The following is a 25382-nucleotide window of genomic DNA, read 5'->3' as shown; positions in this document are numbered from 1 at the left end:
TGACTCAGTGATTTGGAAGGGCAGATAGAAATGACCACACAACATTATTTCCCTATAGGGATGGTGCAGTTCTTTCTACACTCCTCTCACCCTACAGTGGGCTCCCCCACACTCCTCCCTTCTACCGTTCACTTTATCCTACTCTCGCTCCCTTATAGTTCTCTCTACCCCACTCCTGCCTATACAGTCCACTCTACTCCCCTCTACAGTTCTCTCTAACTCACTCCTGTTCCACTACAGTTCTCTTTACACCACTCCTCCTCCTACAGTTCTCTCTACCCCACTCCTCCTCCTACAGTTCTCTCTACCCCACTCCTCCCCTCTACTGGTCTTTTTATCTGACTCCTCCTCCTACAGTTCTCTCTACCCCACTCCTCCTCCTACAGTTCTTTCTACACCACTCCTCCCCTCTACTGGTCTTTTTATCTGACTCCTTCTCCTACAGTTCTCTCTACCCCACTCCTCCTCCTACAGTTCTTTCTACACCACTCCTCCCCTCTACTGGTCTTTTTATCTGACTCCTCCACCTACAGTTCTCTCTACCCCACTCCTCCTCCTACAGTTCTTTCTACACCACTCCTCCCCTCTACTGGTCTTTTTATCTGACTCCTGCTCCCCTACAGTTCTCTCTACCCCACTCCTGCTTCTCTACATCCCACTACTTCCATGTTCCATTCTCCTTACGGCTCTCTCTCTCTCCTCCTCCTCCTCCTCTACAGCTCACCCTACTCCACTCCTCCTGCCTGAGTTCTCTTTACTCCACCCTTCCCCTCTACAGTTCTCCCTACCCCACTCCACCCCTCTACAGTTTTCTGTACTCCTCTCCCCTTCAGTCTTCTCTACCCCACTCTTACCTCTCTGCTGTTCTTTTAACCACCCCCACCTACAGTTCTCTCTACCAAGTTCCTCCTCTTCTGCATTTCTAACTCACTCCCCTTTGCTCTTCTCTCTCCAGTGCAGTTCTCTCCACCAAGTTCCTCCGAAGCTGCTGTTCCCTCTACCCTACTCCCCTCAGTTTTCTCTCTCCTACTACTCTGCTGGCCTGCAGTTGTCTACCTAGTCCTCCCCTGCCGTTATCTGTATCTCACTCCACCCCCATACATTTCTTTCTACCACCCCACGCTGAAAGCTCTCAGTATCAAACTCCCACTAATGCAGTTCTCTTTTCTCAACTCCACTCCTGGAGTATTTGCGCACCCCCAGATGGGTCCCTGAACATTGGGGATTTATACTGTAGTCCTAAATGAAGAGATTTGAGGCAGAAAACCTGTTGGTCTCAGGCTGTTTCATGGTCTTATGGTGCCCACTGCAAAATATTAAATTGCTTTGAAAAAAACATAAGAAACACACAGATGTATGGTACAGTCAGCAGCCAGATAAGATATGTACCATTTCTGAAAGCACAGTGATGTCCTGTACAAAACAACTAGATACCATCCTGCAAAATGTCAAACTAAATCCAAGATTACTGAGAGAAGAAAATGTCACCTGAATCTGTAACACTAGGGTCACATCACTAACATTGTGACATTTCTCTGATAATATAAACCGCACATAGATTGTGATGTCACCATATGAGGATCACAGAACAGTAATTACACAAATCCCCGAAACTCTACCAGCAAGGAACCGTCTCATCACCCCTCCTCCCCACAAAAAGAAAAATCAGCACTCAAACCACAAGGATAGCGCCAAAGGAATCTTATATTTATTTATTTACATAAATAAACTGATTTTATCACTGCTTATTGCGGCCATATACAATACCATATTGCTAACATTCAGCAGGCCATGCAGAGAGCGGAGCCATTCTGTCCCGGAACAGTAACCGCTAAACCTTTCAATTTACCAGTGTCCTTAGTCCTACACATTCATAAGTCAGATCGCGCAAGGAAGTTAAAGATTTTCAAACATTATTCCATTATGAAATATTGTAGGGCCCCCATAGCTGGCGCAAGTCAATAAAGGGGCGTGGGGGCCGCCTCGTCAGTCTTCACCCATCATTTCTCCTCTCCAGACTCTCCTCCAAGCTGCCCTTTCACAAGCCCTCCCGTTCTATCGAATTATGCTGCGACTCAAACGGTTGTAGTCCATATACCGAGAACTCTATAGTGTTGGTGAATAAATTGGCAGCTGCCATCGGCTATCTAGAAAAAAAATAAGAGAACAGACTGGTCTGCTGCCCTCCAAGCAGTGGCACCCCAAACCTCTACCTACAGTACCAGCTGGGCTCAAACCTTTACCAAATCTCCCATGTTCAAGGGTGCATTTAATTGAGTGGAGGAGGTCGGGGTGGCCCTTTGTGCCATGACTAGACACGCCCATTGTGACATGACTAGGCCACACCCTTTTTGGGGGAGACATGTCCATACCTCAATTTATATATCCTAAATGTGGCGCGGGATGCAGCAGTCATATTGCCAGTGTCGGACTGGGGCATGTAGGGCCCACCAGAGGAATGCAGTGGTAGGGGGCCCCTATTTAGGGGTGTGGCCAGTCTGCAGAGGGGGTGCCTGCCACCACATTGGTTTCACTAACCATTAGAGAGTGCAATGCCTGGGCCCCGTCATAAATATATACAGTCAATTCAGCTGCTGCATGCATGATAATGTATTAGATTAAAAACAGAAATGCACTGTAGAAAATACACCATAGTCCTGTGCAGTAGAAGGTAACATACAGTTTGCACCGTATAATCAGGGCCGTTTCTAGCCAATTTGGCTCCCAGTGCGAGATTTAAAAATGTGCCCCCCCCCCCTCCCATTCACATAAAACAAAATGCCCCCCCCCCCCCCATAGATATAAAAAGTAAAAGCATGCGCGCGCGCTCCCGGCAAGGGGGCGTGGACTCGTTAAAATGGGCGTGGCTTTGTTAAGATGGGCGTGGCCTCATCTGATCAATTTATCCGGCCACCACAGGATAAAAAAAAAAAGTCCTCATTCTACACATTGCGGCAGGCACGTGCCTCCATTTTACACAGTACAACAGGAAAGTGTCCCCATTTTACACATTGCGGCAGGAAAGTGTCCCCATTTTACACATTGCGGCAGGCACGTGTCCCCATTTTACACATTGCGGCAGGCACGTGCCTCCATTTTACACAGTACAACAGGCAAGTGTCCCCATTTTACACATTGCGGTAGGAAAGTGTCTCCATTCTACACATTGCGGCAGGAAAGTGTCCCCCTTTCACACATTGCGGCAGGAAAGTGTCCCCATTTTACACATTGCGGCAGGAAATTTTCCCGATTTTACACATTGTGACAGGCACGTGCCCCCCATTTTACACATTGCGGCAGGCATGTGCCCCCATTTTACACATTACGGCAGACCCCATTTTACACATTCCGGCAGGCAAGAGTCCCCATTTTACACATTCCGGCAGACAGGTGTCCCCATTTTACACAGTACGGCAGGTGGTGGTGGTGAGGGGGGAGGGAGGGAGGGAGGGAGAGAGAGAGAGGGAGAGGGGCTGACTTACATTTAAAGCGGTTCTTCCCGCTCTTCAGCCGCCTCTCCCTCGTCTGCACGGCGCCGCGGCTTGGCTCCCCCTCCTCCCGAGTGCCCAGCTCGGGGGGCGGGGTTTCGCGAAATGACGCGATTGCGTCGTGACGTCACGACGCAATCGCGTCATTCCGCGAAACCCCGCCCCCCGAGCTGGGCACTTGGGAGGAGAGGGGAGGGGGGATTGAAAGTTCTCAAGAAGTGCCGCGGCGGGCGCCCCGTGCGGTTGCACGGCTCGCCCGCCGCAAGAAACGGCACTGCGTATAATGTATAATTCAAGTGCACAGTCTGGAACCGGACCCTTAGAGGAGGAGGTGGGGCCCCAGGCAGTGGGGCCCACCGGTACCCCTGTGGGCCAGTGAACCTGGTCTGTAAGACCATTGCCTAGGCTTGTGGTTTTACCAGCTATAAGTGGCATCTTGTCAACCCCTCATGCACCCCTAACAGGATACACGGTAATAAATATGTACAGTAAGTAGAACAATCACATGCATAAAGTCAGAGTCACTTCAGAGATACAGTACAGAGCAGAAAGTGTTTTTTTCTGCAATCTATTTACAATTCATATAAAAGCTATTTTAAGCCTTAAGGGATAATATAATATGCTCTGAGGCATGAAATCAATCGGAGGCTCCAGCTGATGCAGTATGATGACTGCTCCAGAACATGCCCCCTACATGGGAAAAACAGTGCTTGGCGTGACCAGGAAAGACAGACATTGTATGAACTCCATGACGTGAAAATTGTGCAGTGATAAAACAAACACAGTTATAGCAGGAAACCTAATACAAAGCTTTGTGGGGGGAAAAAAGGGTGGAATATTATAACAGGTGAGGGACAACTGGTTATTTACCACTATGTGCCCCATCGTACAGTACAGTGATCTGCAGAAGAAAGTTAGGGGATGTTTGATGAAGTGTCCCAGTTGCCACCAGTCTCATCCTTCGTACTCACTAGGGGGGGGGGGGGGGGGGGGCAGTCTGGGGGTAGTCAGAACTATGTCCCAAAAACAGTTATCTCCAGCTCAGAGCAATTTCTGTCATGTATGTGTGTGTGTGTATGAATGTATGTGTGTGTGTATATGTACATATGTATGTATATTGTGACAGAAGCACTGGTAAAGTGATAAAAAGGGAGATGTGTTTGTCCCACGTTTTTGGCCTATGTATTTTAATCTCTCAGGAAATGTCTGTTTTGCTAAACAGACTTGATTAGAGTTTAGGATTTTAGTAAAATACAGATAATGGGTCCTGGGTGTGTGGATGCGAAAGAGATAGTGGGATGGTTCCATCCACAAGGCCCATTTCGGGTCTTTAGGCATTTAGCCGAAGAGCAGGCTAATTAGTGTCTGTACCTGTAGAAGGCTAATATACAGTAAGCTGTGTCAGGGCTTGGCTCAGGGTCTCACTACCTAGGGAAACAGGCCGCAGGCCTGTTATGAGGCACTGACTTTATGTACTGTGCATATGCCTGTGTTCGTGATGGGAGAATTAGGTACTACAACCAGGAGAGAGGGAATATACTATGTTTCGTTAGTGCCTAGATGGGCTAGAATATATTTTTATATTTTGTTTTATGTACTGCACAATAAAACTAGCCACGGCTAGATTGCACGAAAATCTTGGACTGGTGTGCTGTTTTCCTGGCTGCTGTGTGTTTGGAGGTGCCCATCTACCCCAGGAGATCTCCTACCCCTTTCCCTGATCTCCTAACGGGTATGTATGTCAATATATGTATGTAAAAGTGCATATGAACCCAGTTTGTTTGGCTGCAATTTTGTGCCTAACTTTAAATCAGCCCCTCTGCGTCCAACATTTATAGAGACTTCTCCAATGGGATACGGTCATTAGGTCGACACCATTTAGGTCGACAGTAATTAGGTTGACCACTATTGGTCAACATGCATTAGGTCGACAGGGTCACTAGGTCGACATGTACTAGGTCGACAGTTCAAAAGGTCAACATGCGTTTTTGTTTTTTTTAATACAATTTTTTAACTTTTTCATACTTTATGATCCACGTGGACTAGAATTTAGAGATGAGCGCCGGAAATTTTTCGGGTTTTGTGTTTTGGTTTTGGGTTCGGTTCCGCGGCCGTGTTTTGGGTTCGACCGCGTTTTGGCAAAACCTCACCGAATTTTTTTTGTCGGATTCGGGTGTGTTTTGGATTCGGGTGTTTTTTTCCAAAAAACCTAAAAAACAGCTTAAATCATAGAATTTGGCGGTCATTTTGATCCCAAAGTATTATTAACCTCAAAAACCATAATTTCCACTCATTTTCAGTCTATTCTGAATACCTCACACCTCACAATATTATTTTTAGTCCTAAAATTTGCACAGAGGTCGCTGTGTGAGTAAGATAAGCGACCCTAGTGGCCGACACAAACACCGGGCCCATCTAGGAGTGGCACTGCAGTGTCACGCAGGATGGCCCTTCCAAAAAACCCTCCCCAAACAGCACATGACGCAAAGAAAAAAAGAGGCGCAATGAGGTAGCTGTGTGAGTAAGATTAGCGACCCTAGTGGCCGACACAAACACCGGGCCCATCTAGGAGTGGCACTGCAGTGTCACGCAGGATGTCCCTTCCAAAAAACCCTCCCCAAACAGCACATGACGCAAAGAAAAAAAGAGGCGCAATGAGGTAGCTGTGTGAGTAAGATAAGCGACCCTAGTGGCCGACACAAACACCGGGCCCATCTAGGAGTGTCACTGCAGTGTCACGCAGGATGTCCCTTCCAAAAAACCCTCCCCAAACAGCACATGACGCAAAGAAAAAAAGAGGCGCAATGAGGTAGCTGTGTGAGTAAGATAAGCGACCCTAGTGGCCGACACAAACACCGGGCCCATCTAGGAGTGGCACTGCAGTGTCACGCAGGATGTCCCTTCCAAAAAACCCTCCCCAAACAGCACATGACGCAAAGAAAAAGAAAAGAAAAAAGAGGTGCAAGATGGAATTGTCCTTGGGCCCTCCCACCCACCCTTATGTTGTATAAACAGGACATGCACACTTTAACCAACCCATCATTTCAGTGACAGGGTCTGCCACACGACTGTGACTGATATGACGGGTTGGTTTGGACCCCCACCAAAAAAGAAGCAATTAATCTCTCCTTGCACAAACTGGCTCTACAGAGGCAAGATGTCCACCTCATCATCATCCTCCGATATATCACCGTGTACATCCCCCTCCTCACAGATTATCAATTCGTCCCCACTGGAATCCACCATCTCAGCTCCCTGTGTACTTTGTGGAGGCAATTGCTGCTGGTCAATGTCTCCACGGAGGAATTGATTATAATTCATTTTAATGAACATCATCTTCTCCACATTTTCTGGATGTAACCTCGTACGCCGATTGCTGACAAGGTGAGCGGCGGCACTAAACACTCTTTCGGAGTACACACTTGTGGGAGGGCAACTTAGGTAGAATAAAGCCAGTTTGTGCAAGGGCCTCCAAATTGCCTCTTTTTCCTGCCAGTATAAGTACGGACTGTGTGACGTGCCTACTTGGATGCGGTCACTCATATAATCCTCCACCATTCTTTCAATGGGGAGAGAATCATATGCAGTGACAGTAGACGACATGTCCGTAATCGTTGTCAGGTCCTTCAGTCCGGACCAGATGTCAGCATCAGCAGTCGCTCCAGACTGCCCTGCATCACCGCCAGCGGGTGGGCTCGGAATTCTGAGCCTTTTCCTCGCACCCCCAGTTGCGGGAGAATGTGAAGGAGGAGATGTTGTTGACAGGTCGCGTTCCGCTTGACTTGACAATTTACTCACCAGCAGGTGTTTGAACCCCAGCAGACTTGTGTCTGCCGGAAAGAGAGATCCAAGGTAGGCTTTAAATCTAGGATCGAGCACGGTGGCCAAAATGTAGTGCTCTGATTTCAACAGATTGACCACCCGTGAATCCTTGCTAAGCGAATTAAGGGCTCCATCCACAAGTCCCACATGCCTAGCGGAATCGCTCCGTGTTAGCTCCTCCTTCAATGTCTCCAGCTTCTTCTGCAAAAGCCTGATGAGGGGAATGACCTGACTCAGGCTGGCAGTGTCTGAACTGACTTCACGTGTGGCAAGTTCAAAGGGCATCAGAACCTTGCACAACGTTGAAATCATTCTCCACTGCGCTTGAGACAGGTGCATCCCACCTCCTATATCGTGCTCAATTGTATAGGCTTGAATGGCCTTTTGCTGCTCCTCCAACCTCTGAAGCATATACAGGGTTGAATTCCACCTCGTTACCACTTCTTGCTTCAGATGATGGCAGGGCAGGTTCAGTAGTTTTTAGTGGTGCTCCAGTTTTCTGTACGTGGTGCCTGTACGCCGAAAGTGTCCCGCAATTCTTCTGGCCATCGACAGCATCTCTTGCACGCCCCTGTCGTTTTTTTAAAAATTCTGCACCACCAAATTCAAGGTATGTGCAAAACATGGGACGTGCTGGAATTTGCCCATATTTAATGCACACACAATATTGCTGGCGTTGTCCGATGCCACAAATCCACAGGAGAGTCCAATTGGGGTAAGCCATTCCGCGATGATCTTCCTCAGTTGCCGTAAGAGGTTTTCAGCTGTGTGCGTATTCTGGAAACCGGTGATACAAAGCGTAGCCTGCCTAGGAAAGAGTTGGCGTTTGCGAGATGCTGCTACTGGTGCCGCCGCTGCTGTTCTTGCGGCGGGAGTCCATACATCTACCCAGTGGGCTGTCACAGTCATATAGTCCTGACCCTGCCCTGCTCCACTTGTCCACATGTCCGTGGTTAAGTGGACATTGGGTACAACTGCATTTTTTAGGACACTGGTGAGTCTTTTTCTGACGTCCGTGTACATTCTCGGTATCGCCTGCCTAGAGAAGTGGAACCTAGATGGTATTTGGTAACGGGGGCACACTACCTCAAGAAATTGTCTAGTTCCCTGTGAACTAACGGCGGATACCGGACGCACGTCTAACACCAACATAGTTGTCAAGGCCTCAGTTATCCGCTTTGCAACAGGATGACTGCTGTGATATTTCATCTTCCTCGCAAAGGACTGTTGGACAGTCAATTGCTTGGTGGAAGTAGTAAAAGTGTGCTTACGACTTCCCTTCTGGGATGACCATCGACTCCCAGCAGCAACAACAGCAGCGCCAGCAGCAGTAGGCGTTACACGCAAGGATGCATCGGAGGAATCCCAGGCAGGAGAGGACTCGTCAGAATTGCCAGTGACATTGCCTGCAGGACTATTGGCATTCCTGGGGAAGGAGGAAATTGACACTGAGGGAGTTGGTGGGGTGGTTTGCGTGAGCTTGGTTACAAGAGGAAGGGATTTACTGGTCAGTGGACTGCTTCCGCTGTCACCCAAAGTTTTTGAACTTGTCACTGACTTATTATGAATGCGCTGCAGGTGACGTATATGGGAGGATGTTCCGAGGTGGTTAACGTCCTTACCCCTACTTATTACAGCTTGACAAAGGGAACACACGGCTTGACACCTGTTGTCCGCATTTCTGGTGAAATACTTCCACACCGAAGAGCTGATTTTTTTGGTATTTTCACCAGGCATGTCAACGGCCATATTCCTACCACGGACAACAGGTGTCTCCCCGGGTGCCTGACTTAAACAAACCACCTCACCATCAGAATCCTCCTGGTCAATTTCCTCCCCAGCGCCAGCAACACCCATATCCTCCTCATCCTGGTGTACTTCAACACTGACATCTTCAATCTGACTATCAGGAACTGGACTGCGGGTGCTCCTTCCATCACTTGCAGGGGGCGTGCAAATGGTGGAAGGCGCATGCTCTTCACGTCCAGTGTTGGGAAGGTCAGGCATCGCAACCGACACAATTGGAGTCGGACTCTCCTTGTGGATTTGGGATTTCGAAGAACGCACAGTTCTTTGCGGTGCTACTGCTTTTGCCAGCTTTAGTCTTTTCATTTTTCTAGCGAGAGGCTGAGTGCTTCCATCCTCATGTGAAGCTGAACCACTAGCCATGAACATAGGCCAGGGCCTCAGCCGTTCCTTGCCACTCCGTGTGGTAAATGGCATATTGGCAAGTTTACGCTTCTCCTCCGACAATTTTATTTTAGGTTTTGGAGTCCTTTTTTTACTGATATTTGGTGTTTTGGATTTGACATGCTCTGTACTATGACATTGGGCATCGGCCTTGGCAGACGACGTTGCTGGCATTTCATCGTCTCGGCCATGACTAGTGGCAGCAGCTTCAGCACGAGGTGGAAGTGGATCTTGATCTTTCCCTAATTTTGGAACCTCAACATTTTTGTTCTCCATATTTTAATAGGCACAACTAAAAGGCACCTCAGGTAAACAATGGAGATGGATGGATTGGATACTAGTATACAATTATGGACGGGCTGCCGAGTGCCGACACAGAGGTAGCCACAGCCGTGAACTACCGCACTGTACTGTGTCTGCTGCTAATATATAGACTGGTTGATAAAGAGATAGTATACTCGTAACTAGTATGTATGTATAAAGAAAGAAAAAAAACCACGGTTAGGTGGTATATACAATTATGGACGGGCTGCCGAGTGCCGACACAGAGGTAGCCACAGCCGTGAACTACCGCACTGTACTGTGTCTGCTGCTAATATATAGACTGGTTGATAAAGAGATAGTATACTCGTAACTAGTATGTATGTATAAAGAAAGAAAAAAAAACCACGGTTAGGTGGTATATACAATTATGGACGGGCTGCCGAGTGCCGACACAGAGGTAGCCACAGCCGTGAACTACCGCACTGTACTGTGTCTGCTGCTAATATATAGACTGGTTGATAAAGAGATAGTATACTCGTAACTAGTATGTATGTATAAAGAAAGAAAAAAAAACCACGGTTAGGTGGTATATACAATTATGGACGGGCTGCCGAGTGCCGACACAGAGGTAGCCACAGCCGTGAACTACCGCACTGTACTGTGTCTGCTGCTAATATATAGACTGGTTGATAAAGAGATAGTATACTCGTAACTAGTATGTATGTATAAAGAAAGAAAAAAAACCACGGTTAGGTGGTATATACAATTATGGACGGGCTGCCGAGTGCCGACACAGAGGTAGCCACAGCCGTGAACTACCGCACTGTACTGTGTCTGCTGCTAATATATAGACTGGTTGATAAAGAGATAGTATACTCGTAACTAGTATGTATGTATAAAGAAAGAAAAAAAAACCACGGTTAGGTGGTATATACAATTATGGACGGGCTGCCGAGTGCCGACACAGAGGTAGCCACAGCCGTGAACTACCGCACTGTACTGTGTCTGCTGCTAATATATAGACTGGTTGATAAAGAGATAGTATACTCGTAACTAGTATGTATGTATAAAGAAAGAAAAAAAACCACGGTTAGGTGGTATATACAATTATGGACGGGCTGCCGAGTGCCGACAGAGGTAGCCACAGCCGTGAACTACCGCACTGTACTGTGTCTGCTGCTAATATATAGACTGGTTGATAAAGAGATAGTATACTCGTAACTAGTATGTATGTATAAAGAAAGAAAAAAAAACCACGGTTAGGTGGTATATACAATTATGGACGGGCTGCCGAGTGCCGACACAGAGGTAGCCACAGCCGTGAACTACCGCACTGTACTGTGTCTGCTGCTAATATATAGACTGGTTGATAAAGAGATAGTATACTCGTAACTAGTATGTATGTATAAAGAAAGAAAAAAAAACCACGGTTAGGTGGTATATACAATTATGGACGGGCTGCCGAGTGCCGACACAGAGGTAGCCACAGCCGTGAACTACCGCACTGTACTGTGTCTGCTGCTAATATATAGACTGGTTGATAAAGAGATAGTATACTCGTAACTAGTATGTATGTATAAAGAAAGAAAAAAAAAACCACGGTTAGGTGGTATATACAATTATGGACGGGCTGCCGAGTGCAGACACAGAGGTAGCCACAGCCGTGAACTACCGCACTGTACTGTGTCTGCTGCTAATATAGACTGGTTGATAAAGAGATAGTATACTCGTAACTAGTATGTATGTATAAAGAAAGAAAAAAAAACCACGGTTAGGTGGTATATACAATTATGAACGGGCTGCCGAGTGCCGACACAGAGGTAGCCACAGCCGTGAACTACCGCACTGTACTGTGTCTGCTGCTAATATAGACTGGTTGATAAAGAGATAGTATACTCGTAACTAGTATGACTATAAAGAAAGAAAAAAAAACCACGGTTAGGTGGTATATACAATTATGGACGGGCTGCCGAGTGCCGACACAGAGGTAGCCACAGCCGTGAACTACCGCACTGTACTGTGTCTGCTGCTAATATATAGACTGGTTGATAAAGAGATAGTATACTCGTAACTAGTATGTATGTATAAAGAAAGAAAAAAAAACCACGGTTAGGTGGTATATACAATTATGGACGGGCTGCCGAGTGCCGACACAGAGGTAGCCACAGCCGTGAACTACCGCACTGTACTGTGTCTGCTGCTAATATAGACTGGTTGATAAAGAGATAGTATACTCGTAACTAGTATGTATGTATAAAGAAAGAAAAAAAAACCACGGTTAGGTGGTATATACAATTATGGACGGGCTGCCGAGTGCCGACACAGAGGTAGCCACAGCCGTGAACTACCGCACTGTACTGTGTCTGCTGCTAATATATAGACTGGTTGATAAAGAGATAGTATACTCGTAACTAGTATGTATGTATAAAGAAAGAAAAAAAAACCACGGTTAGGTGGTATATACAATTATGGACGGGCTGCCGAGTGCCGACACAGAGGTAGCCACAGCCGTGAACTACCGCACTGTACTGTGTCTGCTGCTAATATAGACTGGTTGATAAAGAGATAGTATACTCGTAACTAGTATGTATGTATAAAGAAAGAAAAAAAAACCACGGTTAGGTGGTATATACAATTATGGACGGGCTGCCGAGTGCCGACACAGAGGTAGCCACAGCCGTGAACTACCGCACTGTACTGTGTCTGCTGCTAATATAGACTGGTTGATAAAGAGATAGTATACTCGTAACTAGTATGACTATAAAGAAAGAAAAAAAAACCACGGTTAGGTGGTATATACAATTATGGACGGGCTGCCGAGTGCCGACACAGAGGTAGCCACAGCCGTGAACTACCGCACTGTACTGTGTCTGCTGCTAATATAGACTGGTTGATAAAGAGATAGTATACTACTAATATTATATATACTGGTGGTCAGGTCACTGGTCACTAGTCACACTGGCAGTGGCACTCCTGCAGCAAAAGTGTGCACTGTTTAATTTTAATATAATATTATGTACTCCTGGCTCCTGCTATAACCTATAACTGGCACTGCAGTGCTCCCCAGTCTCCCCCACAATTATAAGCTGTGTGAGCTGAGCACAGTCAGATATATATATACATTGATGCAGCACACTGGGCTGAGCAGTGCACACAGATATGGTATGTGACTGAGTCACTGTGTGTATCGTTTTTTTCAGGCAGAGAACGGATATATTAAATAAAACAAACAACTGCACTGTCTGGTGGTCACTGTGGTCGTCAGTCACTAAACTCTGCACTCTCTTCTACAGTATCACAGCCTCAGGTCAATCTCTCTCTCTCTCTCTCAACCCTAATCTAAATGGAGAGGACGCCAGCCACGTCCTCTCCCTATCAATCTCAATGCACGTGTGAAAATGGCGGCGACGCGCGGCTCCTTATATAGAATCCGAGTCTCGCGAGAATCCGACAGCGTCATGATGACGTTCGGGCGCGCTCGGGTTAACCGAGCAAGGCGGGAGGATCCGAGTCTGCTCGGACCCGTGAAAAAAACATGAAGTTCGTGCGGGTTCGGATTCAGAGAAACCGAACCCGCTCATCTCTAGTAGAATTGGGAACGGTAACCTTGCCCGAAGCATGGCGAGCGATGCGAGGGGATACGGTGCACTAATTGGGGTTTCAGGTCACTGTACGGAGAAAATAACACCAAAAAAAAGGGGGGGGGGGGGGGAACTTTGTCGACCTTTTGACCTGTTGACCTAGTACATGTCGGGCCAATGACCTAGTGGCCCTGTCGACCTAGTGCATGTCGACATGTCGACATAATGACTAGTGGCCCTGTTGACCTAGTGTATGTCGACCAATAGTGGTCGATCTAATGACTGTCGACCTAAGTTGTGTCGACCCGACGACCCATACCCTCTCCAACAAGGCTCCTGGCTGTTTTTATTAGGTGAATGTGTGACTCACAACTACAGTTTCCAGTTCTACTATATAAACTTTCCAAGACGCAAAATCCGAAAGTGTAAAAATCAAATTGAGATATATAAATAGTATAATAAAAACAAGAAAGGTGACAATACCTAAAAGTCTATCTTTATGCTGCCACTACCACCCCAATCACAGAGCTGGTGCGCAGTCACCGGTGACCGCGGCACAGCAGTATTCTCGTACAGTCAGGTGGGTGCTGTGGGCGCCAGATATTCACTTACACTATGCAGCTGTATTCTCTTCCACATAGACAGTTCGTGATCAGAGGTTTACTGCTCCCTGATAACCACCAGCTAGTACACACGCGAGTAGATATTTCACGGTTCTGTTAATTTCCACTACTTAATATTTATGAACTAGTTACCTACCATCCACATCGCCCTTATCACTGGCTTTAGTTATATGTTACCCATACTATATGAGGCTTGTGTTATTAAGCCACATGCACGTGTGTGTGTATAAACACACACATATATATGTACATATACACAGTGGCGGTTTTATATGCGTGATAGCAGGGTGGAATCCGGGGGCCCTGCGTCCTGAGGCCGCATTCACCATGCCAGCACCATGAATTGTGTGCGCCTGCTTGCTGCCCGCACCGCACTGGCCACCTCATGCTGTCCCCCGCTGCACGCCCCCTCCTCCCACTGCGTGCACCCTGGCCCCCGCTGGTCCCCCCCCCCCCCCCCCTTTATCTCTCTACTCATGTGAAGCTGGGTGAAAGTGAAGTAAAGAACGAGGAGCCAGGGGACCAACTGTCTCTCCATGAAGGGAATCTAGTCACTACCCTACTGGTGAGTGTCGGGGGACACAAGAAGCAGCACACAAACATACACACATATACATACATACATACATACATATATATATATATATATACACACACACACACTATCTCTCTCGAGGGGCTCTACCTGGCACAATGTGTATAAGAGGCTCTACCTGGTGCAATGTATATGAGGGGCTCTACCTGCATAACGTTTGTAAGGGGATCTACCAGAAGCAATATGTATAAGGGAATCTACCTAATGTAACATGTATAAGGGGCTCTACCTGGCGTAACGTGTATAAGGGGCTCTACCTGGCATAATGTGTCAGGGGCTCTACCTTGCGTAAATGTGTATAAAAGGGGCTCTATCTGGCGTAACGTGTATAAAAGGGGCTCTACCTGGTGTGTATACGGGGGGGTCATTCCGAGTCGATCGTAGCTGTGCTAAATTTAGCACAGCTACGATCATCTTCCCTGACATGCGGGGGGACGCCCAGCACAGGGCTAGTCCGCCCCGCATGTCAGTGCCTCCCCCCCCGCATAAATACAAAAGCATCGCACAGCGGCGATGCTTTAGTATTTGTGGAGTAACTCCCGGCCAGCGCAGACCCTGCGGCTGGCCGGGAGTTGAATGTCGCTTCCACTGGCTGCAGCGGCTGCGCGAGACGTACTGTGTAGTATGATGTGTAGTATGATGCACAGTGTAGTATGATGCACAGAGTGATCACATAAATCCATTCATATTGTAGATTGTTGTAGGAGATTCTGTATGCATACTGCAATACACAAGTCAACTGAACACATGGAAAATAAACCCTTACATTGGGTGAGTAGTGATGTCACATGGCTCGGTAAGTGCACCATTATGGCGTATAGCGGTCAGTGAAGCTAAAACACATATGGAAGTGATGTACTGTAATGTGGAACAATATACCCCTGACTGTACTGCAAAGTCACATTACTCCTCTGTGTCCTCTAATGTGCTTAGAAGTTAGACTAATGCCCTGCGACTGGGTTCTCCACTTGTATGCCCTTCTCCCACGAGGTCAGCTGCAGTGTCTACCTGTGAGGACACTGTGTTAGTACTGACCGCTCCCTGGGAACTCTTGTCTACCGGACCCTAAATCACAGATACAGCAGAGTCTGTACTTCCATGCACAGACAGGCAATCCTTCAGGTGACCTTGAGTCTATCAGTGGTACTCTAAATGATAGGCATATAAAGTCGTGTCATAACATACTGTATAAGAGGACAATAGTCCTCATAATATAAAAGAATGTTAACTCCAGACAAACAGATGTTTTCTTTTCCTGCCGGACATAGCATAGAGGTATTAGCGATGATTGAAATGGGACTAAATCAGTTTTAACTGCAATGGATGAGAAAATAAACCGGTTTCATTATAATCGGTAACACATTTGCAAAATTCACAGCACAATCATAAGACTCAGAGGACGTTATTCAATAGTCTGAAAAGTCAGATGAGTGTCTGTTTTTTCCTATCTATTAGACAGGAAAAACCAGACACCCAACCGACTTTTCAAACAATTGAATATCCCCCCAAAGTGTCTTAACCTGTAGAGGTGCATGTATACAGTACACAGTGGCGCTGATTCAAAGTTGGGAATAAAACATAAGAGAAAAAAAAGGGGTAACTTTGGACAAACCACATTGCAATGCGAGGGGTGAAAATAAATGTATTTATTTATACTGTATATTTATTTCTATACAGGGTAAATATCGTCTGCTTTTGCATGTAGCCCAGAAATAGTCGACAGCTTTACCCCTACAATGCAATTTAGAGCTTAGAGCCCCTCCCAATACTAATGGGCTCATTTACCAATAATCGCATATGTAATGCGATCTAGGCGTGATATTAGCACCCAATATTGCAATACAGAGGCGATTATAACGGGCAGATGTAAAAAGGAGCACAAGCGGTGGTTTCTCTTCTGTGCCGGGAGTCCAGCGCATGCACGGTCTACTGACCACACATGTGCTGCGTTTTCCAGAGGAGCACTCTGCAGGCTAAGGGGCCTATTTATCAAAGGTGATAAAATCGCCCTAATCCGCACTGCGATAATTAATTACTTCACAGGGATGTATCAATTATCACATACAGGAACAGAGCTTGCGGTCAAGCTCTGTCCCTGCGATTACACTCCGCAGCATCATCGGGGTATTTTTCGTAAAAAATCCCCCGATGTCCTGCTGTGTATGCGCCGCCCCCACCGCTGCCCAGTTGACACCCTCCCCTGTCATTACTACCCCCGCGCCGCAGACCCCACCCCAGAAGATCAATATACTCACCTGTCCAGGGAGCCGGTCCGCGCTGCTTCAGGAGGCTGGCGGCGCTGCGACCCCCGGTGCTGCAAAGTGCGCTGCCGTTTTGCAGTGTCACTTTACTACACCGGGGTCACAGCGCAGCATATTGGGGACCCATCCGTGTGATCAGCTTGTGTGTCCATCGTACACACACAGCTGATCACTGGAGCCGGGTCCCCGCTCAGCTTTCTCTGCCAGGGGCAGAAAATGTTGGGCAAAGGGGTGCTTATCGCAGTGCTGCCCTGTGATCTCGCCGGCCTGAGCTGGTGAGATTATCACTGGGCACACTGCTGTATTTTTTCACATCACATTTCCCATTATAAGTATGGGGAATGCAATGTGGGTTACTAAAAAGTGAATTAAAAGGGTTTGGAGCAGTTTTTCATGGAAACTGCTCCAAATGCCCTTTAATACATTCAGGTGATACTAAAATAATGTTAATAAATAGACCCCTAAGTCTGTGCTACAATGGATCTTCAGATGGCATTACCTGCGGGGGCCAAGCTCGGGAATGATTCACAGGAGCTTATGGGGGCTGTGACAGATGTCGGAGAACGAAGGGGCCGGAGCAACATTCCCTCCACCTCCCTGCAGTGCAAGATGGTTTTGCCAAGGTGCAAATCTGCTTCTTTTTTTGGGCTAAGCTCCAAACTCAGAATCAGCACCTACAGTATGTGTCTGTGTTATAAATGTGTCTCCCAGAAAGTCTTGATATCCCAACACTATTTATGCCCCCCACATACACAGAAATTCATAAATATTTGGGTAGAAACTACATAAATCTAAATTTTACCAGGGATGATAGCGCCCTCTGCTGGTAAAGTCCTATCAAGGCCTGTTCTTTACAACTTCTGAATCAATACAGACAAAACTTACAACGATTTTTAGCAGGTTTCTTAAGGGTAAACAGGCAATTTGCACTCCAAACCGGACACCGGTATACTGTAGATGAGAAAAAGGAGACCGCGTGTCTTAAGCTGGATGGGTATGCTGGCATTTGTAGTTCCATAACAGCTAATGATCCTTGGGTTACCCAAGCCTGAATAGACCATAAATGACTACACAAGAAAGTTACAAGACACAGGGATTAAATCAGACTAGATTGCTGCAGCGGCAGCAATCGCAGTCTGAAGCCCTTGCTGGAGTGCGCAGTGGCCGCACTGCGCGTGCGCACCCCGGGAGCCCAGTGAGAAGCTATCAGCACCTCAGGGCTGTGATCACCTCTGCCTGATAGACATTTAGCACATCTACGATCAGATCTGAATCCCCCCCCCACAGATGCCACGGATACCGGTACATAGGGGGCATTACTTACACCTATTACCAATAGAGAACTACGTGGCTTACCCTGCGTTATACAAATCTTACCCCCAACCCTCTTACCACTATAACCGCTCCCTGGCCATTATAATGTACTGAGTGACAGTAGAGGAAAGCACACCCTCATTCTACCATGTACACTTCTACCTCCCAATACAGCCGCTCACAGGGGGCATTATAATTATAATACACTTAGTGACAGTAGAGGAATGCACACCCTCATTCTACCTCCCAATACAGACGCTCACAGGGGGCATTATAATACACTTAGTGACAGAGGAATGCACACCCTCAGTCTACCATGTACACTTCTACCTCCCAATACAGCCGCTCACAGGGGGCATTATAATTATAATACACTTAGTGACAGTAGAGGAATGCACATCCTCATTCTACCTCCCAATACAGCCGCTCACAGGGGGCATTATAATACACTTAGTGACAGAGGAATGCACACCCTCAGTCTACCATGTACACTTCTACCTCCCAATACAGCCGCTCACAGGGGGCATTATAATACACTTAGTGACAGAGGAATGCACACCCTCAGTCTACCATGTACACTTCTACCTCCCAATACAGCCGCTCACAGGGGCCATTATAATACATTTAGTGACAGAGGAATGCACACCCTCAGTCTACCATGTACACTTCTACCTCCCAATACAGCCGCTCACAGGGGCCATTATAATACATTTAGTGACAGAGGAATGCACACCCTCATTCTACCATATACAATTCTGCCTCCCAATATAGCAGCTCACAGGGGGCATTATAATACACTTAGTGACAGTAGGAATGCACACCCTTATTCTACCATATACACTTCTGCCTCCCAATACAGCCGCTCACAGGGGGCATTATAATACTCTTAGTGACAGTAGAGGAATGCACACCCTCATTCTACCATATACACTTCTACCTCCCAATACAGCCGCTCACAGGGGCCATTATAATACACTTAGTGACAGTAGAGGAATACACACCCTCATTCTTCCATATATACTTCTACCTCCCAATACAATCACTCACAGTGGTATTATAATACACTTAGTGACAGTAGAGGAATGCCCACCCTCATTCTACCATATACACTTCTGCCTCCCAATTCAGCCGCTCACAGGGGTATTATAATACACTTAGTGACAGTAGAGGAATGCCCACCCTCATTCTACCATATACACTTCTGCCTCCCAATACAGCCACTCACAGGGGTATTATAATACACTTAGTGACAGTAGAGGAACGCACACCCTCATTCTACCATATACACTTCTGCCACCCAATACAGCCACTCACAGTGGTATTATAATACACTTAGTGACAGTAGAGGAATGCACACCCTCATTCTACCATATACACTTCTACCTCCCAATACAGCCGCTCACAGGGGGCATTATAATACACACTTAGTGACAGTAAAGGAATGCACAGGCAAACTAGGCAATTGCCTAGGGCATTTGATATGCTTAGGGGCATCAGCAGCTTCTACATAGTAACATAGTAACATAGTATCTGAGGTTGAAAAAAGAGAATTGTCCATCGAGTTCAACCTATTTGTGGTGTCCTCTGCATGATGATTTGACTAAATAGTAACTATAATGCATGACTATGCACCATACCCCTGGATATCCTTATCCAATAGGAATTTATCTAACCCATTCTTAAAGGTGTTGACAGATTCCGCCATTACAACTCCCTCGGGCAGGGAATTCCAAACACGTATTGTCCTTACCGTGAAAAAGCCTTTACGCCGTATTGTGCGGAATCTCCTCTCCTCTGACCTGAGCGAGTGTCCACGAGTCCTCTGTGTTGATCTAACCAAAAACAGGTCCCGCGCAAGCTCTGAGTATTGTCCCCTTATATATTTGTAGATGTTGATCATATCCCCTCTTAGTCTCCGCTTTTCCAATGTAAACATGCCTAGTCTTTCAAGCCTTTCCTTGTATTCCATCGTCTCCATGCCCTTAATTAGTTTGGTCGCCCTCCTTTGTACCTTTTCAAGCTCCAGGATATCCTTTTTGTAGTACGGTGCCCAGAACTGTACACAGTATTCAAGGTGTGGCCTCACTAGTGATTTATATAATGGGAGTATAATACTCTCGTCCCTAGCATCAATACCCCGTTTTATGCATGCTAATATCTTATTAGCCTTCTTTGCTGCAGTCCTACTTTGGGTACTACTGCTTAGCTTGCTATCTATGAGGACACCTAAGTCCTTTTCCAGTACAGAATCCCCTAGTTTTACCCCATTTAGTAGGTAGGTGTAATTTTTGTTCTTGTTACCACAGTGCATTACCTTACACTTGTCTGTGTTGAAGCGCATTCTCCATTTGGCTGCCCATGCTTCTAATTTAACTAAGTCGTTCTGAAGAGACTCGGCATCCTCCGAAGAGACTCGGCATCCTCCTGCTGATTAAAATGATATGCGGCATGCCTATATTGTGTGTAGCATTTCATATGCAGATACAGCCACAGTCTCACACAGTATATAGGCATGCTGCATATCATTTTAATCAGCAGAAGCTGCTTGTGCCTCCTAGCCACATAGCAATGCAATTAAGATGCATTTTCATAAAAAAAGCTGCCCGATGTTAGCATTGAGGCAAGATTTATGAGGACACATCTGTATCCAAGCAGAGGCAGAGGTCACAGTGTTCATGGCAGTGTGAGTGCTGTGTGCATGTGAGTGGGTTGGTTGTGCAGTAGTGTTTGGAATATGTGTAATGGGGCACTATGTGTGTCATTATGTGTATAGGGGCACTAATAATGTGCAGCAAATGTGTAAGGGACATTATGTGTAAAAGGGCATTAATTAAGGTTGTCATAATGTGTAAGGTACTTTATGTTTATAAGGACATTATTAATGTGTGTCATATGTGTAAGGGGCATTACTGTGTGGTATTATGTGTATAAATGCATTACTAATGTGTGGCATTATGTGTATAATGTGCTCTACTATGTGGCGTTGCGTATAGAAAGGGCACTACTATGTCGTCTAATGTGAATAAAGAGCAATAGGGTGTGGTGTAATGTGAATAAGGAGCAATTCAGTGTGATGTATTGTGAAAAAGGGGCACTACTGTGAGGAGTAACATATATAAGGTAAAGTGGTACTGCTGTGGGGTGTAATATGAATTATAGACACTATCGCATGATCAAATGTGAATAAAGTTGCAGTACTGTGTGGCGTAATTGGAATTGGGGTTACTATTGTGTGGCCAAGCCCCTTGCCAGCAAAAACATACCCCTTTTTGGGCTGTGCGCCAAATGTGCGAACTGTTCCTATTTAAAATATAGGGGGTAAAAATACCAAAATAAGGACTGCTATGGGTGAGGGGTGATGGTGCTGGGAAAGAGGTGTCAGGTCACAGGCGGAACGGAACCAGCAGTGGTGCTAGGGGGCACCAGCCAAAATCTTGCCTAGGGCATCATATTGGTTAGGGCCGGCTCTGGGAATGCACACCCTCATTCTACCATATACACTTCTGCCTCCCAATATAGCAGCTCTCACTGGGCATTATAATACACTTCGTGACAGTACAGGAATGCACACCCTCATTCTACCATATACACTTCTGCCACCCAATACAGCCGCTCACAGGGGTCATTATAATACACTTAGTGACAGAGGAATGCACACCCTCATTCTACCATATACACTTCTGCCACCCAATACAGACACTCACAGGGGGCATTATAATACACTTAGTGACAGTAGAGGAATGCACACCCTCATTCTACGATATACACTTCTACCACCCAATACAGCTGCTCACAGGGGGCATTATAATACACTTAGTGACAGTGGAGAAATACACACCCTCATTCTACCATATACACTTCTACCACCCAATACAGCCGCTCACAGTGGTATTATAATACACTTAGTGACAGTAGAGGAATGCACACCCTCATTCTACCATATACACTTCTACCACCCAATACAGCCGCTCACAGGGGGCATTATAATACACTTCGTGACAGTAGAGGAATGCACACCCTCATTCTACCATATACTCTTCTACCTCCCAATACAGCCGCTCACAGGGGGCATTATAATACATTTAGTGACGGTAGAGGAATGCACACCCTCATTCTACCATATACAATTCTGCCTCCCAATATAGCAGCTCACAGGGGGCATTATAATACACTTAGTGACAGTAGGAATGCACACCCTTATTCTACCATATACACTTCTGCCTCCCAATATAGCAGCTCACAGGGGGCAATATAATACACTTAGTGACAGTAGAGGAATGCACACCCTCATTCTACCACCCAATATAGCAGCTGGCAAATGGCATTATAATACACTTAGTGACAGTAGAGGAATTTATGACCTTGCCCTGCTGTTGAGACTTTTATACCCACCATATATAACAGTTTAGCCTTCACAAAGTACATAAGCTGTATTATAGACGGGGCACATCTCCACACTCACCATGGGCCCCAGCCAGTGACCCCACAGCATAATGCATGCATATAACCACATAATAACCCCCCCATGCACATACAGACTTGTTACCCCACAGCAGAATAACCCGCCCCCCCCCCATATTATGCACACAGAGTTGTTACCCCACGAAAGACCCCCCCATATCATGCACATAGACATGTCACCCCACAGCAGAATAACCCCCCCCCATATTATGCACACAGAGTTGTTACCCCACGAAAGACCCCCCCATATCATGCACATAGACGTGTCACCCCACAGCAGAATAACTCCCCCCCCATATCATGTACATAGACTTGTCACCCCACAGTAGAATAACCCCCCCCCCTATCATGCACATAGACTTGTCACCCCACAACAGAACAACCCCCCCCCCCCCCATATCATGCACATAGAGACTTGTTACCCCACATCAGAATAACATCACAGCCCCCCAGCACAGACACAGTGACCCCGCAGCGTCTGACCTGAGGATGGCGCTGTCCCCCTGTCGCACCGTCACGTTGTCCATGGCTTTGGGGAAGCCGGGGTCCCCGCTCCGGACCGGCACTCCTGCGGGCACAAGAAAGAGCAGCCTGAGACACAGGGCGAGCAGCCACCTCCAGGGGGCGACCCCCATCCTGCCCCCGACACCCCGACACCCAGCCAGCCGCTGACACTGCCCCCGGGGCTCTCTCTGCTACATGTCCCCGGGACCCCTCCGCAGCTCCCCGGGACCCGCCGCCTGTGTGTGTGACTAGTGGCGGTCTCTGCGATGCTGCTGTCTCTCTCCTCCGTCCCTGCTCCTTCACTCTATCCCTCCTCTCTCCTCACTCCCCTCCCCGCACAGTCACCGTACCTCTCCCTCCTGCTCTTCTCCCAGCAGCCCAGCCTGTCTCTCTTTCTAATGTTTCAATATCAAAATATATATATATATATATATATATATATATATATATATACATACATACACACACACATATATAAATAAATATATATATATATATATATATATATATATATATACACATACATACATACATACATACACACACACACACACACATACATACATACATACGTACGTACATATATACACACACAGCATTTTAATTTGTGTTTTTTGAAGTCTCACACTTGTCAGCTGGCTTCTTTGGTTCCATCTCAGCCCATCTTTCTTTCTAATGCCATTTCAGCAGTCTCTTTCTTACCATCTCAGCAGTCTCTTTCTCACCATCACAAACTCTCCCGCCATCTGAAACTCTTGCCATCTCAGACCGTCTTTCTCTTTCGTCATCTGTCTTTTCCTCTCTTTCCATCTAAGACTGTCTCTCTCCATTGCTGTCTCACACCATCAAAGGCTGTCTCTCTCCCTCGCCATATCAGACTATTTCTCTTTCTCACCAGCTCAGACTGTCTCTCCCTTACCATCACAGACTAGCTAGAGTCTAATGGACTGCTATGGGCAACATCTCCACTTCTATAAACCCACCGTTTAGTAAATATACCCCCCTGCCTCCCCATCTTTGTTTCAGCTTCCCTCTCTCAGCCTCCCCCCCTCTCACTGTCTCAGCCTCCCCCTCTCTCAGGGTCTCAGCCTCACCCTTATCTCACAGTCTCAGCCTCCCCCTCTCTTTCTCAGGTTTCCCATCTTTGTCTTAGCGACCCCCTCTCTGCGTCTCAGTCCATCCCAACTCTCTCCCTCTAAGCCCCCCAACCCCATTTGCTCCATGTGGTGGTCTCAACTTGTGTTGAACTCAGCCTCCATTTGTCTCAGCCTCCACCCACAGTGCGCTCTCTCTCTCTGCTTCTGACGTAACACGGAATTTCCTAACCACGAAACATGAAATGCAGCAGATTCTCCAGCGTCTTTACCTATAACGTGACAAGTTGCACGCACACATTCTACACTTGGGAACCTCCCCTGCGGAATGGGGCTGCAGATGCAGTAACATTATGGTACATGTGCAAAGTTTGAAGAGTAATCCCACTGTAGGACCAATCACTGCATTCATCTCTCCTAAAATACTTCTCTATTTACACCTTAAATTAATTTTGAGAGTTGAAGGGACATCATTGGCGGGTTGTAATGCGGTCTGAAATACAGCAGATGTTTTTTTAAAGGGACAATATTTATCTTTATTAGATGTAGCATAGCAGTATTAATACATGGGTCTTTGTGTGCGAGAAATGTGTCTGGATGATATACAGGTTGTCCTACTATAATTTTATAATGACCGAAACCTCATGCCACCTGCAAATGGAACTAAAATGTCAGTAGGGTATGAGAATGCCTCCTAAATATCATTGCGCTGTAATGTTTTCATGTGGGAACAATGTGAAGCACATTAATGAACTGATGTCAACCTATGTTTTTCTATCCGTTACAATCAGGTCTTTATCACAGTCTCAATCTCCATCACACACGGGCCTATTTATTATCATCTTCCACACTGCGGTATAAGTACGGTACTTTAAGTCCCACTTATTGCATGCATTTATCACAATCAAGACCGGATGGTACTAGCAGAGAGCGATAAGCGTTAGTTACTGCCTGGCTGGGACGGGATCCAGTCTGAAGATTGACACTGTCTAGGTCGACAATGTTTAGGTCGACCACTATAGGTCGACAGTCACTAGGTCGACAGGGTCAAAAGGTCGACATGAGTTTTTCAGATTTTTTTCCACATGGACTACGATTGGAACGGTAACCTGTGCAGAGCGACGCGGTAGCGGTGCGAGGCACCTTGCCTGAAGTATGGCAAACGAAGCGAGCCATACGAGGGGA

The 25382-nt window shown here is 46.6% G+C and overlaps 1 protein-coding gene across 3 annotated transcripts in view; it reads right to left on the bottom strand.

Annotated features, from left to right (window-relative positions):
* Window positions 1-25382, bottom strand: part of OPCML (opioid binding protein/cell adhesion molecule like) — a 994952-nt gene that overhangs the window by 393286 nt on the left and 576284 nt on the right. For all 3 annotated transcript variants that reach the window (XM_063943620.1, XM_063943621.1, XM_063943623.1), the window contains exon 2: window positions 23083-23167. In XM_063943620.1, the coding sequence (XP_063799690.1) occupies window positions 23083-23167 (85 nt within the window). The remainder of the gene's footprint in view (window positions 1-23082; window positions 23168-25382) is intronic.

Source organism: Pseudophryne corroboree, chromosome 10 (assembly GCF_028390025.1).
Source record: "Pseudophryne corroboree isolate aPseCor3 chromosome 10, aPseCor3.hap2, whole genome shotgun sequence".
NCBI classification, from domain to species: Eukaryota; Metazoa; Chordata; class Amphibia; order Anura; family Myobatrachidae; genus Pseudophryne; species Pseudophryne corroboree.
Note: the sequence above shows the minus strand (reverse complement) of the source record. Positions and strands in the feature narration are given on the sequence as shown.